The 18421-nt window shown below is 40.2% G+C and overlaps 2 protein-coding genes across 3 annotated transcripts in view; one reads left to right on the forward strand and one right to left on the reverse strand.

Annotated features, from left to right (window-relative positions):
- Nucleotides 1-14883, reverse strand: part of LOC126473273 (kelch-like protein 28) — a 153927-nt gene extending 139044 nt beyond the window's left edge. Inside the window, exons 1-2 of one of the 2 annotated variants that reach the window (XM_050100227.1) lie at nt 14792-14874; nt 7588-7686 (exon numbers count right to left, since the gene is read on the reverse strand). In XM_050100227.1, the coding sequence (XP_049956184.1) occupies nt 7588-7590 (3 nt within the window). In that variant the 5' untranslated portion in view covers nt 7591-7686; nt 14792-14874. Of the gene's footprint in view, nt 1-7587; nt 7687-14791 lie in introns of both variants that reach the window. The other variant, XM_050100228.1, reaches the window with a different exon arrangement.
- On the forward strand, nt 14881-16531 carry LOC126473275 (renalase-like). Its single transcript, XM_050100230.1, has one exon. The coding sequence runs from the start codon at nt 15207-15209 to the stop codon at nt 16260-16262; it is 1056 nt and encodes a 351-aa protein (XP_049956187.1). The 5' UTR covers nt 14881-15206; the 3' UTR covers nt 16263-16531.
- The last annotated feature ends 1890 nt before the right edge of the window (nt 16532-18421 follow it).

Genomic DNA, 18421 nt, shown 5'->3' on the forward strand with positions numbered 1-18421 from the left:
AATTTGCATGTTAGTGTAATTGTTTACTGAAGTGACTGGGATGGGTTCATTTGGAGTGTAATGTTGTGTATGGTACTATTGTTAATGTTGTTGATGTTGATGATGGTAACTCAGATGCCCTAGTTAGTTAGTTGGTTGCATGTTCCATTGTTCAACCACACAGTAAGGTAGCCGTTATGATGTGGAACGTGTCAAGTGCACAAAAAATGCACATATGAAACAAGATTTTTTTTTACAATACAGAGTTAAAGATTAATATTTCTATTATTTACCCCATTCCCTTTAAGTGGCACAAAATGTATATGCTATATTTATAGATTTATTTATTCCTATTCAAGAATTCATCTACGGTATAGAAGGAGTTATCAAGGAGATATGATTTCAATTTGTTTTTGAAGCTATTACTGCTGTCTGTCAGACATTTTATTTCATCTGGTAATTTGTCGAAGATTTTTGTAGCAGCATATTTTACCCCTTTCTGTGCCAAAGTTAAGTTGAGTAAAGGATAGTGTAAGTCTTTCTTTTCTCTGGTATTATAATCATGAATGTCACTGTTGTTTTTAAACTGGTCCATGTTGTTGAGAACAAATTTCATTAGTGAGTAAATGTACTGTGAGGCTGTTGTAAGAATTCCCAATCTTTTAAAAAGATGCCTACAAGATGTGCGACTATGAATCCCACACATTATTCTAACCACTTTCTTTTGAGCAGTGAATACTCTTTGTCTAAATGTTGAGTTACCCCAAAATATTACTCCATAAGACATCAGAGAGTGAAAGTATGCAAAGTATGTTAGCTTACTAATTTCTATTCTGACTGCAAAAGTTGCTGAACCTAGTCACTTTAGAAGATCCAAAATATGAGTTTTCCAATTAAGATTCTCGTCTGTCATTAAAAACTTAGTATGCTTTACCCTGTCTACTGACTTCTACTGATTTATAAATAAATCAAATAGAAAAAAGCATACTGATATACATCTCTTAATTCATCTGTTCAGTGACAATCTTGAGATGGAGAAAGACAGAAAATAACAACCTATCATTCATCAGTTTCTTTTTCAGAAAAGTCGGTGTTATTGCAGAGAAATGAATATTAGGTCTTTATGTCATTTCAATAGCAATGTCATTAGACACTGAGCACGTGACCAAACTGGGAAAAAAGATAGAAAAGAATTTGCCCACATTGTTTTCAAATGGGCTGTTTCAGCATTCACCTTACACCACTTATAGAAGATACCTGAAACATAATTTATCACAATATTTTGGGCTGAGAATATATTTTCTGGTTCATACGCATATTCATATTGAATTAGTTTTAACTTTAACTGATGGTGGGTGAGTGAATGCATGACTGAATCTGGATGACCGGATGGAGAACTGAACTCAAGTTCTTCCAGTTTTCTGTCAATTTTCCTTGTCGTTAGTGTTAGTACATGTTTCTATTCAAACTGTAAAAATAATAGTGCAATGTTGTTAGTGATACAAGTAAAAATACATTAAATTCCCCACTTCAACTCATGAGCATAAATTGTCTCAATACTCAAATATTGGACCATGACAGAGTTGTTGTTTCTTGATTTGCCAACAACTTCGAAAAAGTAGCATCATGTCACACTAATTGTGTAACTGCTGTAGTAACATTTATCAAATTTTGGACTTGAGCACTAAATATAATATAAAGCGATGAAACAAAAGTCATTTTGTGTGTCTTCATCTGTAGTTTTGAATCCAATATATGGCTTTCTATTTATTGTTTATGACGAATTTTAATAATTTTTGAAACGCTTTGATCCTATTGTTCTGAAGGTCGGGGTAAATAGGATCAGTCATAATATTTCCCCAAATTATTCCATTAAGACGCTTGTTTTGTGATTAGGATCACTGGCTTATTTTTTAAAAAAAGTAAAAGATGATTGCAAAATAAAAAAAGAAGTATACATACAATTATAATTATTTTATTGAAAAAAAGAAATACATTTTACGTAGAAAACTTAAAATAATGCTACAACTTATTCTAAAAACATGGGATCCACAAAAAAGGTGTGTTGACCCCTTTGAATGTTAGTGACTTTTATCTTTCTCTCCACTTGTATTGGGGTCACCTCACATATATCGTCCATGTCCGGGAAAACAAAGACAGTGTCCTTTTCCCCAACCTTTTTCAAAGGCACTTAACAGTCATTGCTGACTCAGTTACAGTGACAATTGTGCCTATGAACCTCCAGTGTCCCTTTTTTGTATCAAATCTAACAATGACAAAGCCACCAGGCTGAAGTTCCTAAGGCGAAAAGACGACTTCAGATCCACTGATTGCACTTGTGCCCTCGCCTGGGTTATCACGTTCATTGGCGGAGAGAGTTGGTGAGCCGTTATCTCCAGAAACATTGTCACTTTTGTCCGAGGCGTCACTCTTTTCATCATCAGGGAAATCATGTAGTGACACACTTTTCCCAGCCTGCACTGGAACCCTGGTTTGCCATTCTCACAGGCCTTTCATCGCTCCCTCAAAATTCTTGGAGCAATTCAATGAGGGCTCCATCAACATCCTGTGGATTTGCGGGTCCTTCACCACCATCTTCAACACCAGGAACTCTGCTGATTACTCTCTCGGGATTGAACAGCAGAATCCCACATTTCTCGAAACTAGCCTGGATGTTTCTTTCGGCATTTACTTCCAGAGCCCTCACAAGCTGGCTTAGTAATCTGGGGAACATATCCATTGGAATGGTGGTCTCCTTACAACCAGAACCCAACTTCCATTTTTGGATAATGCTTCACCAGCTGGTCTTCAGTGGACGAAAAAATGCTACATCAAGAGGCTGAGTGAGATGCGTAGAGTTTTTGGAAAGAAAAATCATTCTTACACCATTCTCTTTACAAGCCTCGACTGAAGCCACTGAAAGATGAGTGGAAAGATTGTCGCCAACTAAAATTTTGGGTCCTTCTAACTTCCTATAATAAGGCAGTCATCAAAACACTGAGCATCAAACCACCCACTTTCACTTCTATTAAATCTGGTGTCTTTGGGAGCACCATCCATCCATGAAGCATACAAGTGCTTTGAGTGGGAAACAACATACAAAGGCAGCAGTTTTCCATTTGCTGCAGCAGCAAACATAATTGACGTTGCTGCTTTGGAGATATTCATGACTCTCTCAGGCTATTTCGATCCTCTTTTCGTAATCACTTTCGTACGTCCTGGATCATCTGCTAAGTTTGTTTCATCGAAATTCACAATGTTACTTGGGGGAACATCTTTAATTTTTTTCTCTAAATCATCAAAATGTTCCCGCAGGACAGCTCTCGACACAGAAGCATGTGCTCTTTTTATGTTCTGGCAGTCTTAGACTCAATTTTTCTTTGTGCCTCTTCAAAAAGCTAACAGTGAAGTCCTTTGACAAACAACTGCAGAGTCAACTGGTCAAAGGGATAGCCCCACTCGGCACAAGTAGCAAGACTGTCCACAATCAATGCATCTTCATTTGTGGAGAGTGCAGTTTGTCCCCCTTGGGGGTGCACATTATTATTCTTCAACTGTTGATGGAGAACTGTGTATGGAATGCTGAAATTTCTGGCAGCTTGCCTAATGCTGCTCCCTCCTTTAACAGCAGCACTGGCTTGGGCTAATTCATCCTCGCTTCTCTTTGTGTAGGATTTCCCACGAGGATCAGGAATGTAATTTCTGGGGATTTTAATCAGTCTGGAAATTAAGTAGAATGAACATTCAAAACACAAGCAGGTAGTATTCCATAACCAAATGTAAGTCCGTTAATAGTGTTTTTTTATACCGATCCTATTCACCCCATTTTTTTTAAAAAAGTGTGTTTGTTCGAGCAAAATAATATGAAATCTAAAAATATATTTAATACTCACTAAAAACAAAGGAGGACCTGAATTTGGAACACAATTCCCGGTAGAAGCACTGATTTTGATGATACACAACTCCCGACCACACACCACTGTATACCAAGTTTTCGGAACATACATAAACATGGGAATCCCTACCCACATGTTTACAGTGCTCTAGAAGCCAGGGTAGCCACTATTGAAACACAAAATGTTCGGGAATGTGTTCCTCAAGGGCAATACTGCCGATTGATGCACAGGTTTCCATATTTTATTGCGATCCTGTGTACTTTCTATTGTTTTAAAGTTTTCCCGTCAGAATTGATCCTATTCACCCCTGTGATCCTATTCACCCCGTTTTATGGTAGTCTGTAAAATCCCTTACAGGATATGAATGGGCCATTGACCAATAAAATGACATGGCATTTAAAAATAAGCCTGTTAAATGTACACTGAACAGAAAGAAGACAGTTACAACAGAATTTGCAAGACTGGATAAACTTAAATATCATGCACTTACGTCTTATACAGGACACACATATAATATTAACACAGACAGCAAGCAAAATGAACTTAGTGAAGTTTCAGAATAATTATTTCACAACAAACAACAATAATAGAACATTACACCACAGACTTTTCAATCCAGTATAACTTATTAAGAAGGTTGAAGTTTCAATGTTCAGTATTTTATTCTGGAGTTTGTGGCTAACTGAACTGCGAGTTTAACTGGACCATCACATTAATTAACAATTCAAGAGGTAAAATTATTTTTCAGTACCATAAAGTTGTTCCATTAAGTTGGATGTACTACTTGACTGTATATGGCTGTATATTAGCTAAGTTTGCTGATATATATAAAAATGTGAATTCCTCTGGTAAGAGCAATGTTTTCTCACATCAAACAAATTCTCCTACAATTTTAATTACTAATATTACACAATTTTGTTTTAATTAAATTCAGTGTTTATTGCTTTATGATACTCCATGAAATATAAACTGTGCATTTTCTCCCTATTTTGAAGATTTCTGATAAAATGAAGGTGCAGTTAACTGGAGCATAAAGTATGTGGTTAGGTGGAGCAGCTCAGTTAACCCCTGTAAGTTGCTCACGAGTGAATATAATGAATAACTTTGCAGGAACACCTGCCAGTGTCCCCAGAATTACCACATAAAACATTACAACCTTGTAGGGATAGCATGTCCTTTGGCTTTTACTGTTCACACCATCTTGAAAGATTCTAGCATAAGCGGTGCTTTAACATATTTACCAACCAAATTTATTTGTCATTTTATGTAACAGACTCATTGAAGTCAGTGAGACAAATACAGTTGTAGCATGTATTTATCGCTCCCCAAATGGAAATTATACACATTTCTAAATACACTTGAATATGTACTACACAGGCTTCATCTAGACAAAAAATCAATAGTGCATTGTGGGAACTTCAACACTGATTTTCTTGGAACCAGCAAAAGAAAAGAACTATTGCTCAACCTCACAGACTTTCAACTTAAAACAGACTATAACAACCCCTACAAGAATCACAAAAACTACTGCTACTACCTTGGATCAGATATTTGTGAATATAATTTGAACTGCAAAATGTATAAGTACAGGCCTTAGTGATCACAAAGCTCAAGTTGTCACCATCCAAAGCCACTTACTGCCCAACCAGAACTATAAAAGAACTATAACAGCAAGACAGTTTAATACATACACTATAGAAACATTCAACTCTCTGTTATCAGGAGAAAGGTGGGAGGAAGTTTCGGAAATACACTCCTGGAAATTGAAATAAGAACACCGTGAATTCATTGTCCCAGGAAGGGGAAACTTTATTGACACATTCCTGGGGTCAGATACATCACATGATCACACTGACAGAACCACAGGCACATAGACACAGGCAACAGAACATGCACAATGTCGGCACTAGTACAGTGTATATCCACCTTTCGCAGCAATGCGGCTGCTATTCTCCCATGGAGACGATCGTAGAGATGCTGGATGTAGTCCTGTGGAACGGCTTGCCATGCCATTTCCACCTGGCGCCTCAGTTGGACCAGCGTTCGTGCTGGACGTGCAGACCGCGTGAGACGACGTTTCATCCAGTCCCAAACATGCTCAATGGGGGGCAGATCCGGAGATCTTGCTGGCCAGGGTAGTTGACTTACACCTTCTAGAGCACGTTGGGTGGCACGGGATACATGCGGACGTGCATTGTCCTGTTGGAACAGCAAGTTCCCTTGCCGGTCTAGGAATGGTAGAACGATGGGTTCGATGACGGTTTGGATGTACCGTGCACTATTCAGTGTCCCCTCGACGATCACCAGTGGTGTACGGCCAGTGTAGGAGATCGCTCCCCACACCATGATGCCGGGTGTTGGCCCTGTGTGCCTCGGTCGTATGCAGTCCTGATTGTGGCGCTCACCTGCACGGCGCCAAACACGCATACGACCATCATTGGCACCAAGGCAGAAGCGACTCTCATCGCTGAAGACGACACGTCTCCATTCGTCCCTCCATTCACGCCTGTCGCGACACCACTGGAGGCGGGCTGCACGATGTTGGGGCGTGAGCGGAAGACGGCCTAACGGTGTGCGGGACCGTAGCCCAGCTTCATGGAGACGGTTGCGAATGGTCCTCGCCGATACCCCAGGAGCAACAGTGTCCCTAATTTGCTGGGAAGTGGCGGTGCGGTCCCCTACGGCACTGCGTAGGATCCTACGGTCTTGGCATGCATCCGTGCGTCGCTGCGGTCCGGTCCCAGGTCGACGGGCACGTGCACCTTCCGCCGACCACTGGCGACAACATCGATGTACTGTGGAGACCTCACGCCCCACGTGTTGAGCAATTCGGCAGTACGTCCACCCGGTCTCTCGCAGGCCCACTATACGCCCTCGCTCAAAGTCCGTCAACTGCACATACGGTTCACGTCCACGCTGTCGCGGCATGCTACCAGTGTTAAAGACTGCGATGGAGCTCCGTATGCCACGGCAAACTGGCTGACACTGACGGCGGCGGTGCACAAATGCTGTGCAGCTAGCGCCATTCGACGGCCAACACCGCGGTTCCTGGTGTGTCCGCTGTGCCGTGCGTGTGATCATTGCTTGTACAACCCTCTCGCAGTGTCCGGAGCAAGTATGGTGGGTCTGACACACCGGTGTCAATGTGTTCTTTTTTCCATTTCCAGTAGTGTAGATGAAACTAACAAAAAGTTTGAGAAATTCTCTGGCATCTTCATTGATTATTTTGAAATAGCATTCCCTCTCAAAACACAAGAACTAAGAGGCACAACTAAAAGAGCAAAGTTAGGGATAACAACAGGGATCAAAATATCAAGTGCGATGAAAAGAGAATTACTCAAATACAGGAAAAGCAATACCATATCCCCTCTTCTAAACAGTTACATACATGAATATATTCAAAACTACAGAAAATTGATACGGAAAAAGGGGGGGGGGGGGGGGGGGGATGGAGAGAGAAGAAGAAGAAGAAAATGGCAATGATAAGTTCATAACAGAATCAGCCAACAAAAGCCAAGTAGTATGGAAAGTCATAAAGAAGGAAGCAAATAAAGTATCCCATAAAATGGGAAATATCACTCTAAACCAAGAGAACAAGAGTATAACTGATCCCCAACACATTGCAAATCTTTTTAAATGTTAATTTGCAGAGATCACAAATAATTTACTAGTCAGTGACAAAACAGAAAGAAACAGAAAAACAAAGTGCACTCATGTTCCTCTTCAATCTACATTGATGGAACAACCCCAGATGAAATCATCAGCATCGCATCAGCTCATAGGAAAATGTCATCAGGGATTGATGGTATTCCTGATTATCATAAAGCAATGTATTAAAACCATTTCACTTCCTCTTGCAGATATAGGAAATTCATCTTTACTAAGAGGGACATTTCCAGACAGTTTAAAAATTGCTAAAGTGGTCCCTATCTATAAGAAAGGAGGCAAAACAAATATAGAAAACTACAGACCAGTTTCATTATTATCAGGCTTTAGTAAAATCATACAAAAAATAATGTATAATAGGTTAATGAAATTCTGAGAGAAAAACAAAATTTTCAATGATTCTTAGCATGGATTCATGAAAAATAAATCAACAACCAGTGCAATCTATGATTTTATAGAAAATGCCCTGCAAGCAATAGATAAAAAAAAGCCATTGGCTTTTTTTAGACTTAAATAAAGCCTTTGACATACTGGATCCCGACATACTGTTGAAAAAGCTCCAAGTATATGGCATTAGAGGCACTGCATTAAAATGGTTCACTTCGAACTTGACGAACAGGAAACAAAAAATACAAAAAAACATGAACTAAAGGAAAACACCAGTACAAGCTTCTCAGATGCAGAAGTCAGGGATCCATTCTTGGGCTAATCCTCTTTCTCTTGTATATAAATGATCTAAACCTGAACATTGAGTTACAAAGAAACACTTTTTTTGCAGATGACACAAGCATCCTAATTACAGGAAATACCCCAAGTCAGCTTCAATCAGCTGTTAATAAGACTACAGAACGGCTAAATAGATAGTTTGAGGGGAATAAACTTATGATAAACACCAAAAAAACAACATTCCTAAATTTCCGTTTAAAAGGTGATGCATGCTGCCTGCATCAGTGTGACAATAAACTCTAACAAAACTTCATCTTCTCCGGAAACAAAGTTTTTAGGCATACGGCTTCAAAATAACTTCAAATGGCACACACATATAAACAAAATTAATGGAACACTAAATAAAATATGTTACAGTCTGCATTTACTCTCTGTCAAAGCACTGTCCGAACTGCCTACTTTGCACAATTTCACAGCATCCTACTGTACGGAATTATATTCTGGGTAATACACCACCTAGTTCAGTCATCTTCTTAACTCAAGAAAGAACTATAACAGCAATGCAACATGCTCGACAAACAGATTCTTGCCAACCCCTCTTTCAAAAGTCATCAGTTCTCCCTCTTCCCTGTATGCAAGGGTGGTCCATTAATAGCGACCGGGCTAAATATCTCACGAAATAAGCATCAAACGAAAAAACTACAAAGAACGAAACTCATCTAGCTGGAAGGGGGAAACCAGATAGCGCTACGGTTGGCCCGCTAGATGGCGCTGCCATAGGTCAAACGGATATCAACTGTGCTTTTTTAAATAGGAACCCCCATTTTTTATTTTCGTGTAGTATGTAAAGAAATATGAATGTTTTAGTTGGACCACTTTTTTCGCTTTGTGACAGTTGGCGCTGTAATAGTCACAAATGTATAAGTACATGGTATCACGTAACATTCCGCCAGTGCGGATGGTATTTGCTTCATGATACATTACCCGTGTTAAAATAAATGGACCATTTACCAATTGCAGAAAAGGTCGATATCGTGTTGATGTATGGCTATTCTGATGATAATGCCCTAAGGGTGTGTGCTATGTACACTGCTCAGTATCCTGGATGACATCATTCAAGTATCCGAACCATTCGCTGGATAGTTACATTATTTAAGGAAACAGGAAGTGTTCAGACACATGTGAAACGTCAGCCATGGTCTGCAACAAATGATAATGCCCAATTAGGTGTTTTAGCAGCTGTTGCGGCTAATCTGCACATCAGTAGCAGACAAACTGTGCGGGAATCAGGAATCTCTAAAATGTCGGTGTTGAAAATGCTACATCAACATCGATTGCACCCACACCATATTTCTATGCACCAGGAATTGCATGGCGACGACTTCGAACGTCATGTACAGTTCTGTCACTGGGCACAAGAGAAATTACGGGACGATGACAGATTTTTTGCACGCATTCTATTTAGCGAGTAAAATTGAAGTGATATCAGGTATTCCCCAGGGAAGCGTTCCTGATCTATATAAATGACCTGGGTGACAATCTGAGCAGTTCTCTTAGGTTGTTCGCAGATTATGCTGTAATTTACCGTCTAGTAAGGTCATCCGAAGACCAGTATCAGTTGCAAAGCGATTTAGAAAAGATTGCTGTATGGTGTGGCAGATGGCAGTTGACGCTAAATAACGAAAAGTGTGAGGTGATCCACATGAGTTCCAAAAGAAATCCGTTGGAATTCAATTACTTGATAAATAGTACAATTCTCAAGGCTGTCAATTCAACTAAGTTGGAAAGATCACATAGATAATATTATGGGGAAGGCGAGCCAAAGGTTGCATTTCATTGGCAGGACACTTAGAAGATGCAACAAGTCCACTAAAGAGACAGCTTACACTACACTCGTTCGTCCTCTGTTAGAATATTGCTGCGCAGTGTGGGATCTTTACCAGGTGGGATTGACGAAGGACATCAAAAGGGTGCAAAGAAGGGCAGCTCATTTTGTACGAGGGCAGTTCAATAAGCAATGCAACACTTTTTTTTTCTGAAACAGGGGTTGTTTTATTCAGCATTGAAATACACCAGGCTATTCCCCAATCTTTTAGCTACACAACACTATTTTTCAATGTAATCTCCATTCAATGCTACGGCGTTACGCCACCTTGAAATGAGGTTCTGTATGCCTGCACGGTACCATTCCACTGGTCGATGTCGGAGCCAACGTCGTACTGCATCAATAACGTCTTCATCATCCCCGTAGTGCCCCCCACGGATTGCGTCCTTCATTGGGCCAAACATATGGAAATCCGACGGTGCGAGATCGGGGCTGTAGGGTGCATGAGGAAGAACAGTCCACTGAAGTTTTGTGAGCTCCTCTCGGGTGCGAAGACTTGTGTGAGGTCTTGCGTTGTCATGAAGAAGGAGAAGTTCGTTCAGATTTTTGTGCCTACGAACACGCTGAAGTCGTTTCTTCAATTTCTGAAGAGTAGCACAATACACTTCAGAGTTGATCGTTTGACCATGGGGAAGGACATCGAACAGAATAACCCCTTCAGCGTCCCAGAAGACTGTAACCATGACTTTACCTGCTGAGGGTATGGCTTTAAACTTTTTCTTGGTAGGGGAGTGGGTGTGGCGCCACTCCATTGATTGCCGTTTTGTTTCAGGTTCAAAGTGATGAACCCATGTTTCATCGCCTGTAACAATTTTTGACAAGAAATTGTCACCCTCAGCCACATGACGAGCAAGCAATTACGCACAGATTGTTCTCCTTTGCTCTTTATGGTGTTCGGTTAGACAACGAGGGACCCAGCGGGAACAAACCTTTGAATATCCCAACTGGTGAACAATTGTGATAACACTACCAACACAGATGTCAAGTTGAGCACTGAGTTGTTTGATGGTGATTCGTCGATCATCTCGAACGAGTGTGTTCGCACACTCCGCCATTGCAGGAGTCACAGCTGAGCACGGCCGGCCCGCACGCGGGAGATCAGACAGTCTTGCTTGACCTTGCAGCGATGATGACACACGCTTTGCCCAACGACTCACCGTGCTTTTGTCCACTGCCAGATCACCGTAGACATTCTGCAAGCGCCTATGAATATCTGAGATGCCCTGGTTTTCCGCCAAAAGAAACTCGATCACTACCCATTGTTTGCAATGCACATCCGTTACAGACGCCATTTTAACAGCTCCGTACAGCGCTGCCACCTGTCGGACGTCAATGAAACTATACGAGACGAAGCGGGAATGTTTGAAAATATTCCACAAGAAATTTCCGGTTTTTTCAACCAAAATTGGCCGAGAAAAAAAATGTGTTGCATTACTTATTGAACTGCCCTCGTATTATCACGTAATAGGGGAGAGAGTGTGGCAGACATGATACGTGAGTTGGGATGGAAGTCATTAAAACAAAGACTTTTTCGTTGCGGCGAGATCTATTTACGAAATTTCAGTCACCAACTTTCTCTTCCGAATGTGAAAATATTTTGTTGAGCCCAACCTACATAGGTAGGAATTATGATCAAAATAAAATAAGAGGAATCAGAGCTTGAACAGAAAGGTTTAAGTGTTCATTTTTCCCACACGCTGTTCGGGAGTGGAATGGTAGACAGATAGTCTGATTGTGGTTCGATGAACCCTCTGCCAAGCACTTAAATGTAGATGTAGATGTAGATGAAGCGTCATTCACCAATAGTGGTAACGTAAACCAGCATAATACGCACTATTGGGCAACGGAAAATCCATTATGGCTGTGACAAGTGGAACATCAGCGACCTCGGCGGGTTAATGTATGGTGTAGCATTATGGGAGGAAGGATAACAGGCCCCCATTTTATCGATGGCAATCTAAATGGTGCAATGTATGCTGATTTCCTACGTAATGTACCACCAATGTTACTACAAGATGTTTCAATGCATGACAGAATGGCGATGTACTTCCAACATGATGGATGTCCGGCACATAGCTCATGTGCGGTTGAAGCACTATTGAATAGCATATTTCATGACAGGTGGATTGGTCGTTGAAGCACCATACCATGGCCTGCACGTTCACCAGATCTGACGTCCCCAGATTTCTTTCTGGGGGTAAAGTTGAAGGATATTTGCTATTGTGATCCATCGACAACGCCTGACAACATGTGTCAGCACATTGTCAATGCATGTGCGAACATTATGGAAGGCGAACTACTTGCAAATGCATTTTGGTTGACGGACATCATTTTGAGCATTGATTGCATTAATGTGGTATTTACAGGTAATCATGCTGTAACAGCATGTGTTCTCAGAAATGATAAGTTCACAAAGGTACATGTATCACATTGGAACAACCGAGATAAAATGTTCAAACATACCTACGTTCTGTATTTTCATTTAAAAAACCTACCTGTTACCAACTGTTCATCTAAACTTGTGAGCCATATGTTTGTGACTATTACAGTGCCATCTATCACAAAGTGAAAAAAGTGGTCCAACTAAAACATTCATATTTCTTTACTTCCTACACGAATAGGTAATAAAAAATGGGGGTTCCTATTTAAAAAAACGCAGTTGATATCCGTTTGACCTATGGCAGTGCCATCTAGCGAGCCAACCATACCGCCATATGGTTTCCCCCTTCAAGCTAGACAAGTTTCATTCTTTGTAGTTTTTTCATTTGACACTTATTTTATGAGATATTTGGCCCGGTCATGATCAATGGACCACCCTGTATGTGCGCGGACACACACACACACACACACACACACACACACACACACACACACACAGATGAAGCAACTGTGGGTTGCAAAAGCTTGATTTTTGTGTGTGTGTGTGTGTGTGTGTGTGTGTGTGTGTCTATCAACATACCAATGCTTTCGTTTGGTAAATCATCTTTGTTTTTAGATATATTTCAGCAGCACACAGCAGATGAATCACTGCTAGAAGATAAAAGGAAACCTGCAGATGACAATATGGAGACATCAGAAAAGATCATCAAACAGAAATTACACATTCTGTATAAGTTTGGTCATATTCTGCGAGTGGTGTAAGGAAGACAACAGGTAGAAAGAAAGGAAAATCAGCTGTCCTTACCAGTACAACAGTAAGACACAGCAGCAGAAAGCAGAAGATCAAATCAGTTGCCAAAAAAGCATGCATTCAGTGAACTGAAGCCTTCAGTCAAATGCCAAATATTGGAAGAGAGCAGCAGCAACTCTGAAGATGCTGACCGTGTCCAGTACATTGATTCCTATGATGGTGATCTGTACACGGGTAAAAAAAAAATTGAAATAGTGAAGATGGGGAATTCATCTGGTCAAAGAAGAAGGGAAAACTGCCGCGAGTACTCGCTATTATGTTGCTCATGTCATTAAGTTGTACAATGATGCCTGGGAAGTAAAATTTTTTTACACAGTTGTTTCCACTACAAAATTTGAAGCTACACAACAAAATAATTCATTTGTTTCTTCAAGTGCAATAACTGCCAAATTACCCAGTCCAATAAATGGCACTAGGGTTGCTATGAAAACATGATTTGGTTATAGATAGATGTCATTGGATTCATTTTGCAGTAGTCTTGTTATTTCCCTGAATTTTTCATTAAATCATTTAATCATAATGGTATGCTTAGCGTTATTACTAACGTTGTTGCAATGAATTTTTATATATAGAGTCCTGTAATTCATTTATTTAAAATAGGGGTCCTGATAACCCAGTCAATGGGGTTACGTGGTCCAAAAGTAAGGTTGAAGTTATTTTCCATTCCTCTAAAATCTGTGTCAGATTCTGCAAAAATGAAAGTGCCTGTAGTTTTCATATCTGTTTTCCTCCAGTTTCGTAAGATTTTTAAAAAAATATTTAAGTATAATTTCAAGGGAAGAAAAAATTGGTCTAGTTAAACCCAACAATCTTACTACGGGTAGTTATCAAATTACGTACAAAATTTTCATCAAGACTTAAGTTAAGAAAGTGCTAAAATACAATCAAGTAAATAAGTCGCCTAAATGAACGTGCGCTACCACAGCGTTCGCAACTCATTGCTGGATCAGGGATCAATCCAAAGCTACTTTCGCTGATGAATGTCATCTGATACTAAAACGTACTTAAAAAAAAGGTAGAAAATTCAGTCTACGAAGAAACTGTATATTTTGTTAAATATATACGTAATTCTGTCATTCAACGCCAGGTGTACATTAATAAAACTCGTTTTATCCTTTTTACGTCCAAAAAACTCTATCTGATCTTATGACAACCTAGCAGTTTATTACCCAAAGGTGGATGAGCCCATAGAATAATTTTGATACTAAAAGATGCAAACCCAGTTCAAGATGGCTTTGGATTTATTTGTTTTTATAACCTGGTAGGAATTTATCTAAACTGTAATAATTTCCAAGAGTCATTAAATATTCTTCAGGCTGCCGTCACAAAAAATGCTTGACGTTTCGAAATTTGACAGTATACAACTAGTTGCTAGAACGTTATTTACAAGTTTATATAAAGTCGTGAACATTTACTGCAGTGTGCTACTCATATTATTTGGTGGTTCAATTTGGCTCCTAGCGACTGAAAAACTGTGTATATTTATGTTTACTGTTTCTTTCTACGTACACCTGCTGACAGTTCCGCGAGACGCCTCGAACAAAACACTAACTCAGCCGGATATGCCAGTGTCAGTCAGACGATTCTCGCGTAGTAACGTCCATATAATAGTAAGAATGATAGTTATTGTGCCATCGTAGTACATGATCTACGTTCTTCTTCCGTTTTTGTGTACTTCACTACTAATTTTGTTGTATTGTTATTTTATGCGGGGAGCATAATGCGAATTTTGCATGTTTAGAGAACCTGGTCTCCTTCGCGCTTTAAATTTGACTTTGTTTTGTTTTCTTTTACGTAATGTATAATGTTGTCACTCTGGAATTTAGTTCAAACAGTCTGTGTTTGTAATGTGTGAAGCACAAAGCGAAGGTCGTATGTGTAACAAAGTTGTTTTGTGGGTTCGTGTGTCGACAGTGTTAAACAAATGGCTTTAAAGGTACTAATCGTCGGTTCCGGAATAACAAGTGCAATTACTTGTTATTATTTACGAGAAAGATGTAGGAGCAGTTGTCGAGTGATAGTTTGGGATAAAGCGAGAGGTATGGGCGGCCGAATGAGTACAAGTAGAAGCCCAACCATGGACTCCTGCACAGCGGATCTGGGAGCGCAGTATATAACCACGGTGCCCGAAAATATTGAAGCTAGTAAAGTTGTATACAGTACGTGTTTCACGAAAGGACTGTTGCACCCTTTGCAGAGTTTGATAGAAGGGATGCACACTTTTCCAAAAAATACAGTTCATTATGTGGCACCAAGAGGAATGAATTCATTGGTGAAAGAGTTCTTGACAGCAGACGAAGTGCAGTTTAACAGACTAGTCACATCTATTACACAAAACGGCAACAAGCTTGATGTTGAAACGAAAGATGGTTATAAAGATACATTTGATGTTGTCGTTCTGACAATGCCAGTCCCTCAAATTTTACAGCTGTCTGGTTGTGTAGAGAGTGTTCTCTCCGATGACAAGGAAAAGAGAGAAGCACTCTCTGCTGTGAAGTACAGTTCCCGGTATGCAGTAGCTTATTTCTATGACAAAACACTTGAATTTGATGTCCCCTGGTCTGCCAAATATGTCGTTGATGATGAATTATTACGATATATTGCAATAGACAACAAAAAACGCAATAGCTCAGCTACGTCTGCAGTTGTTTTTCACACCACAGTGAAATTCGGAGAAGAAAATATTGAACGAGATGTTGAAGATGTGCAGAGAGACATTGAGAAACATATAAACACTTTATTTCCAACTTGGCCCAAACCAGTTTCCGTGAAATGCCAAAAATGGAGATATTCACAAGCAACTGCAGTGTATGAAGGAAGTCCTGGTTGTATCACATTAATTCAAGAGCCACTGCTCATAGCTGGTGGGGATGGCTTTACTAAATCAACATTTGATGGCTGCATAACTTCAGCCAAAGCAATCGTAAATGTAGTAGAAAAATATATTACAAAGGAACTTGCCGTAGAAGGCAACAGATAGTTATAATAAGGACTTCTTTGTTACTCGAGACATTGTGCAGGAAACTGAACTGCAGTGATTACAAAAGATGGTTGTATAGTGTTAATGTGGCAACATTCCAGATGTTGAGATTTTTATATCAAACTTTTATGTGGACTAGAGATATATTGCATATCTAATGCTTATTATAATAGTACCATATTTAATAAGGTAACCTTGTCAAAGTGAACATTGTGTATATGGGGCCTTCTGTGTAAAGGGGAAAAATATATTTATTTTTGTGCATATTATCCACTTTCAGCTGAAAAATGCTTGTATCGTCTCACATCTCACTTGTTGGCATGTAAAAAAAGGGTGAAAAAATATAGACTGCAATGTCTGTCATTTTCACCAAATTGTTATACATATGACTTACTGTCTATAAAGTCCATAATCTATAGTGTTCAGTGTTTTTAGGCTGATTGGTGACAATTCTGATAACATTTCACACCAACAAATTTCAATTTGAAGGGGGGTGACTTGTAGAACATAATTTCAATCAAACTTTATACAGATCTCTCAAAAAAAAAAAAAAAAAAAAAAAAAAAAACTGGCGTCAGGTGTGGGGGGGAGGTGTTACCACTTGGCTAGCCTTCCTGCATGTGGTAGAGGGTAGGAAGGTGGTGACTTGGAAAACAATCAAAAATCATATTAGTGTCACAGCCAGAAGTCTTCGGTGTTGTAAGCTGACTGATGACAGAGTGATAACATTGGATCACTACTGGCAGGGTAGGGTTGAGAAAATTATATATATATAACCAATGGAACATTTGGTGTGGCGGCGTACTGTGGGTGACAGGACAGCAAGGGGAAACTGTTGGGTAGAGGGCATGGGAGCGAAGGATGTGGTGCAAGGATAACTCCCATTTGTGTAGTTCAGAAAAGCTGTTGCAACTGCCAAAATGTTGAATGCAAGCATGAGCATGTACAAGTGCATGCATTGTGTTATAAAGGTGCTGGATGTCAGTTTGTGGGATGGTTCAAATGGCTCTGAGCACTATGGGACTTAACAGCTGAGGTCATCAGTCCCCTAGATCTTAGAACTACTTAATCCTAACTAACCTAAGGACATCACACACATCCATGCCCAAGGCAGGATTCGAACCTGCGACCGTAGCGGTCGCGCGGTTCCAGACTGAAGCGCCTAGAACCGCTGTCTACCCCGACCGGCTGTGGGATGGAGTTCCGTGCCTGTTGCACTTGGTCAGTCAATATAGGGACTGCTAATGCTGCTTGTGGATGATGCTAAAGTTGTTGTCCAATGATGTCCCATATATGCTTGATTGGAGACAGGTCTGGTGATTGAACAGGCCAAGGCAACACACTGGGACTCTGCAGAGCATATTGGGATTTCAATAGTGGTATATGGGTGAGTGTTATCCATTTGGAAAACACCCTCTGGAATGCTCCTCATGAATGGCAGCATAAGAGGTCAAATCATCACATTGATACACAAATATGCAGTCAGGATACATGGGATAACCATGAGAAAGCTGCCGTCATATGAAATTGCACCACAGACCATATCTCCATGTGTAGGTCCAGTGTGTCCAGCACACAGACTGGTTGGTTGCTAGCCCTCAACACACAGCCATCACTGCCACTGAGGCAGAACCAGCTTTCATCAAAAAGCACAACAGACCTAAGCTCTGCCCTCCAATGAGCTCTCACTTGACACCACTGAAGTCGCAAGTGGCAGTGGATTGGGGTCAGCGGAATGTATGTTACAGAGCATCTGGCTCAGAGCTGTCCTTGAAGTAAGTGATTTTGAACAGTTCATTGTGTCATTGTGGTGCCAACTGCTACTGCATATGCAGTATGATCTACCAGAGCCATAAGCCGAACACAATACAGGTAGTCTTTCCTCTTGGTAATGCCATGTGACCATCTGTAGCATAGTCCTCTTGCAACCATACATTCTCTTGACAATGGCTACCAGAAATTGTACATAGTGGCTTGCCAACTCTTTCTGCAAGATTGCAGAAGGAATATCCAGCTTCTCATAGCTCTATTACATGACTTAGTTCAAACTCAGTGAGGCACCTTTGTCACCTAAAAGGCATTCTTGACTAACATCAACTCACCACATCCAATCTCGATGGTAACTAACACTAATGACTGTTACAACATGTATTTAAAGT

Source organism: Schistocerca serialis, chromosome 4, assembly GCF_023864345.2.
Source record: "Schistocerca serialis cubense isolate TAMUIC-IGC-003099 chromosome 4, iqSchSeri2.2, whole genome shotgun sequence".
Taxonomy (NCBI): Eukaryota; Metazoa; Arthropoda; class Insecta; order Orthoptera; family Acrididae; genus Schistocerca; species Schistocerca serialis.

What these genes read in the sequence shown, in the direction of transcription:
- LOC126473275 (XM_050100230.1), top strand. Translation starts at nt 15,207, where the DNA reads ATGGCTTTAAAGGTACTAATCGTCGGTTCCGGAATAACAAGTGCAATT.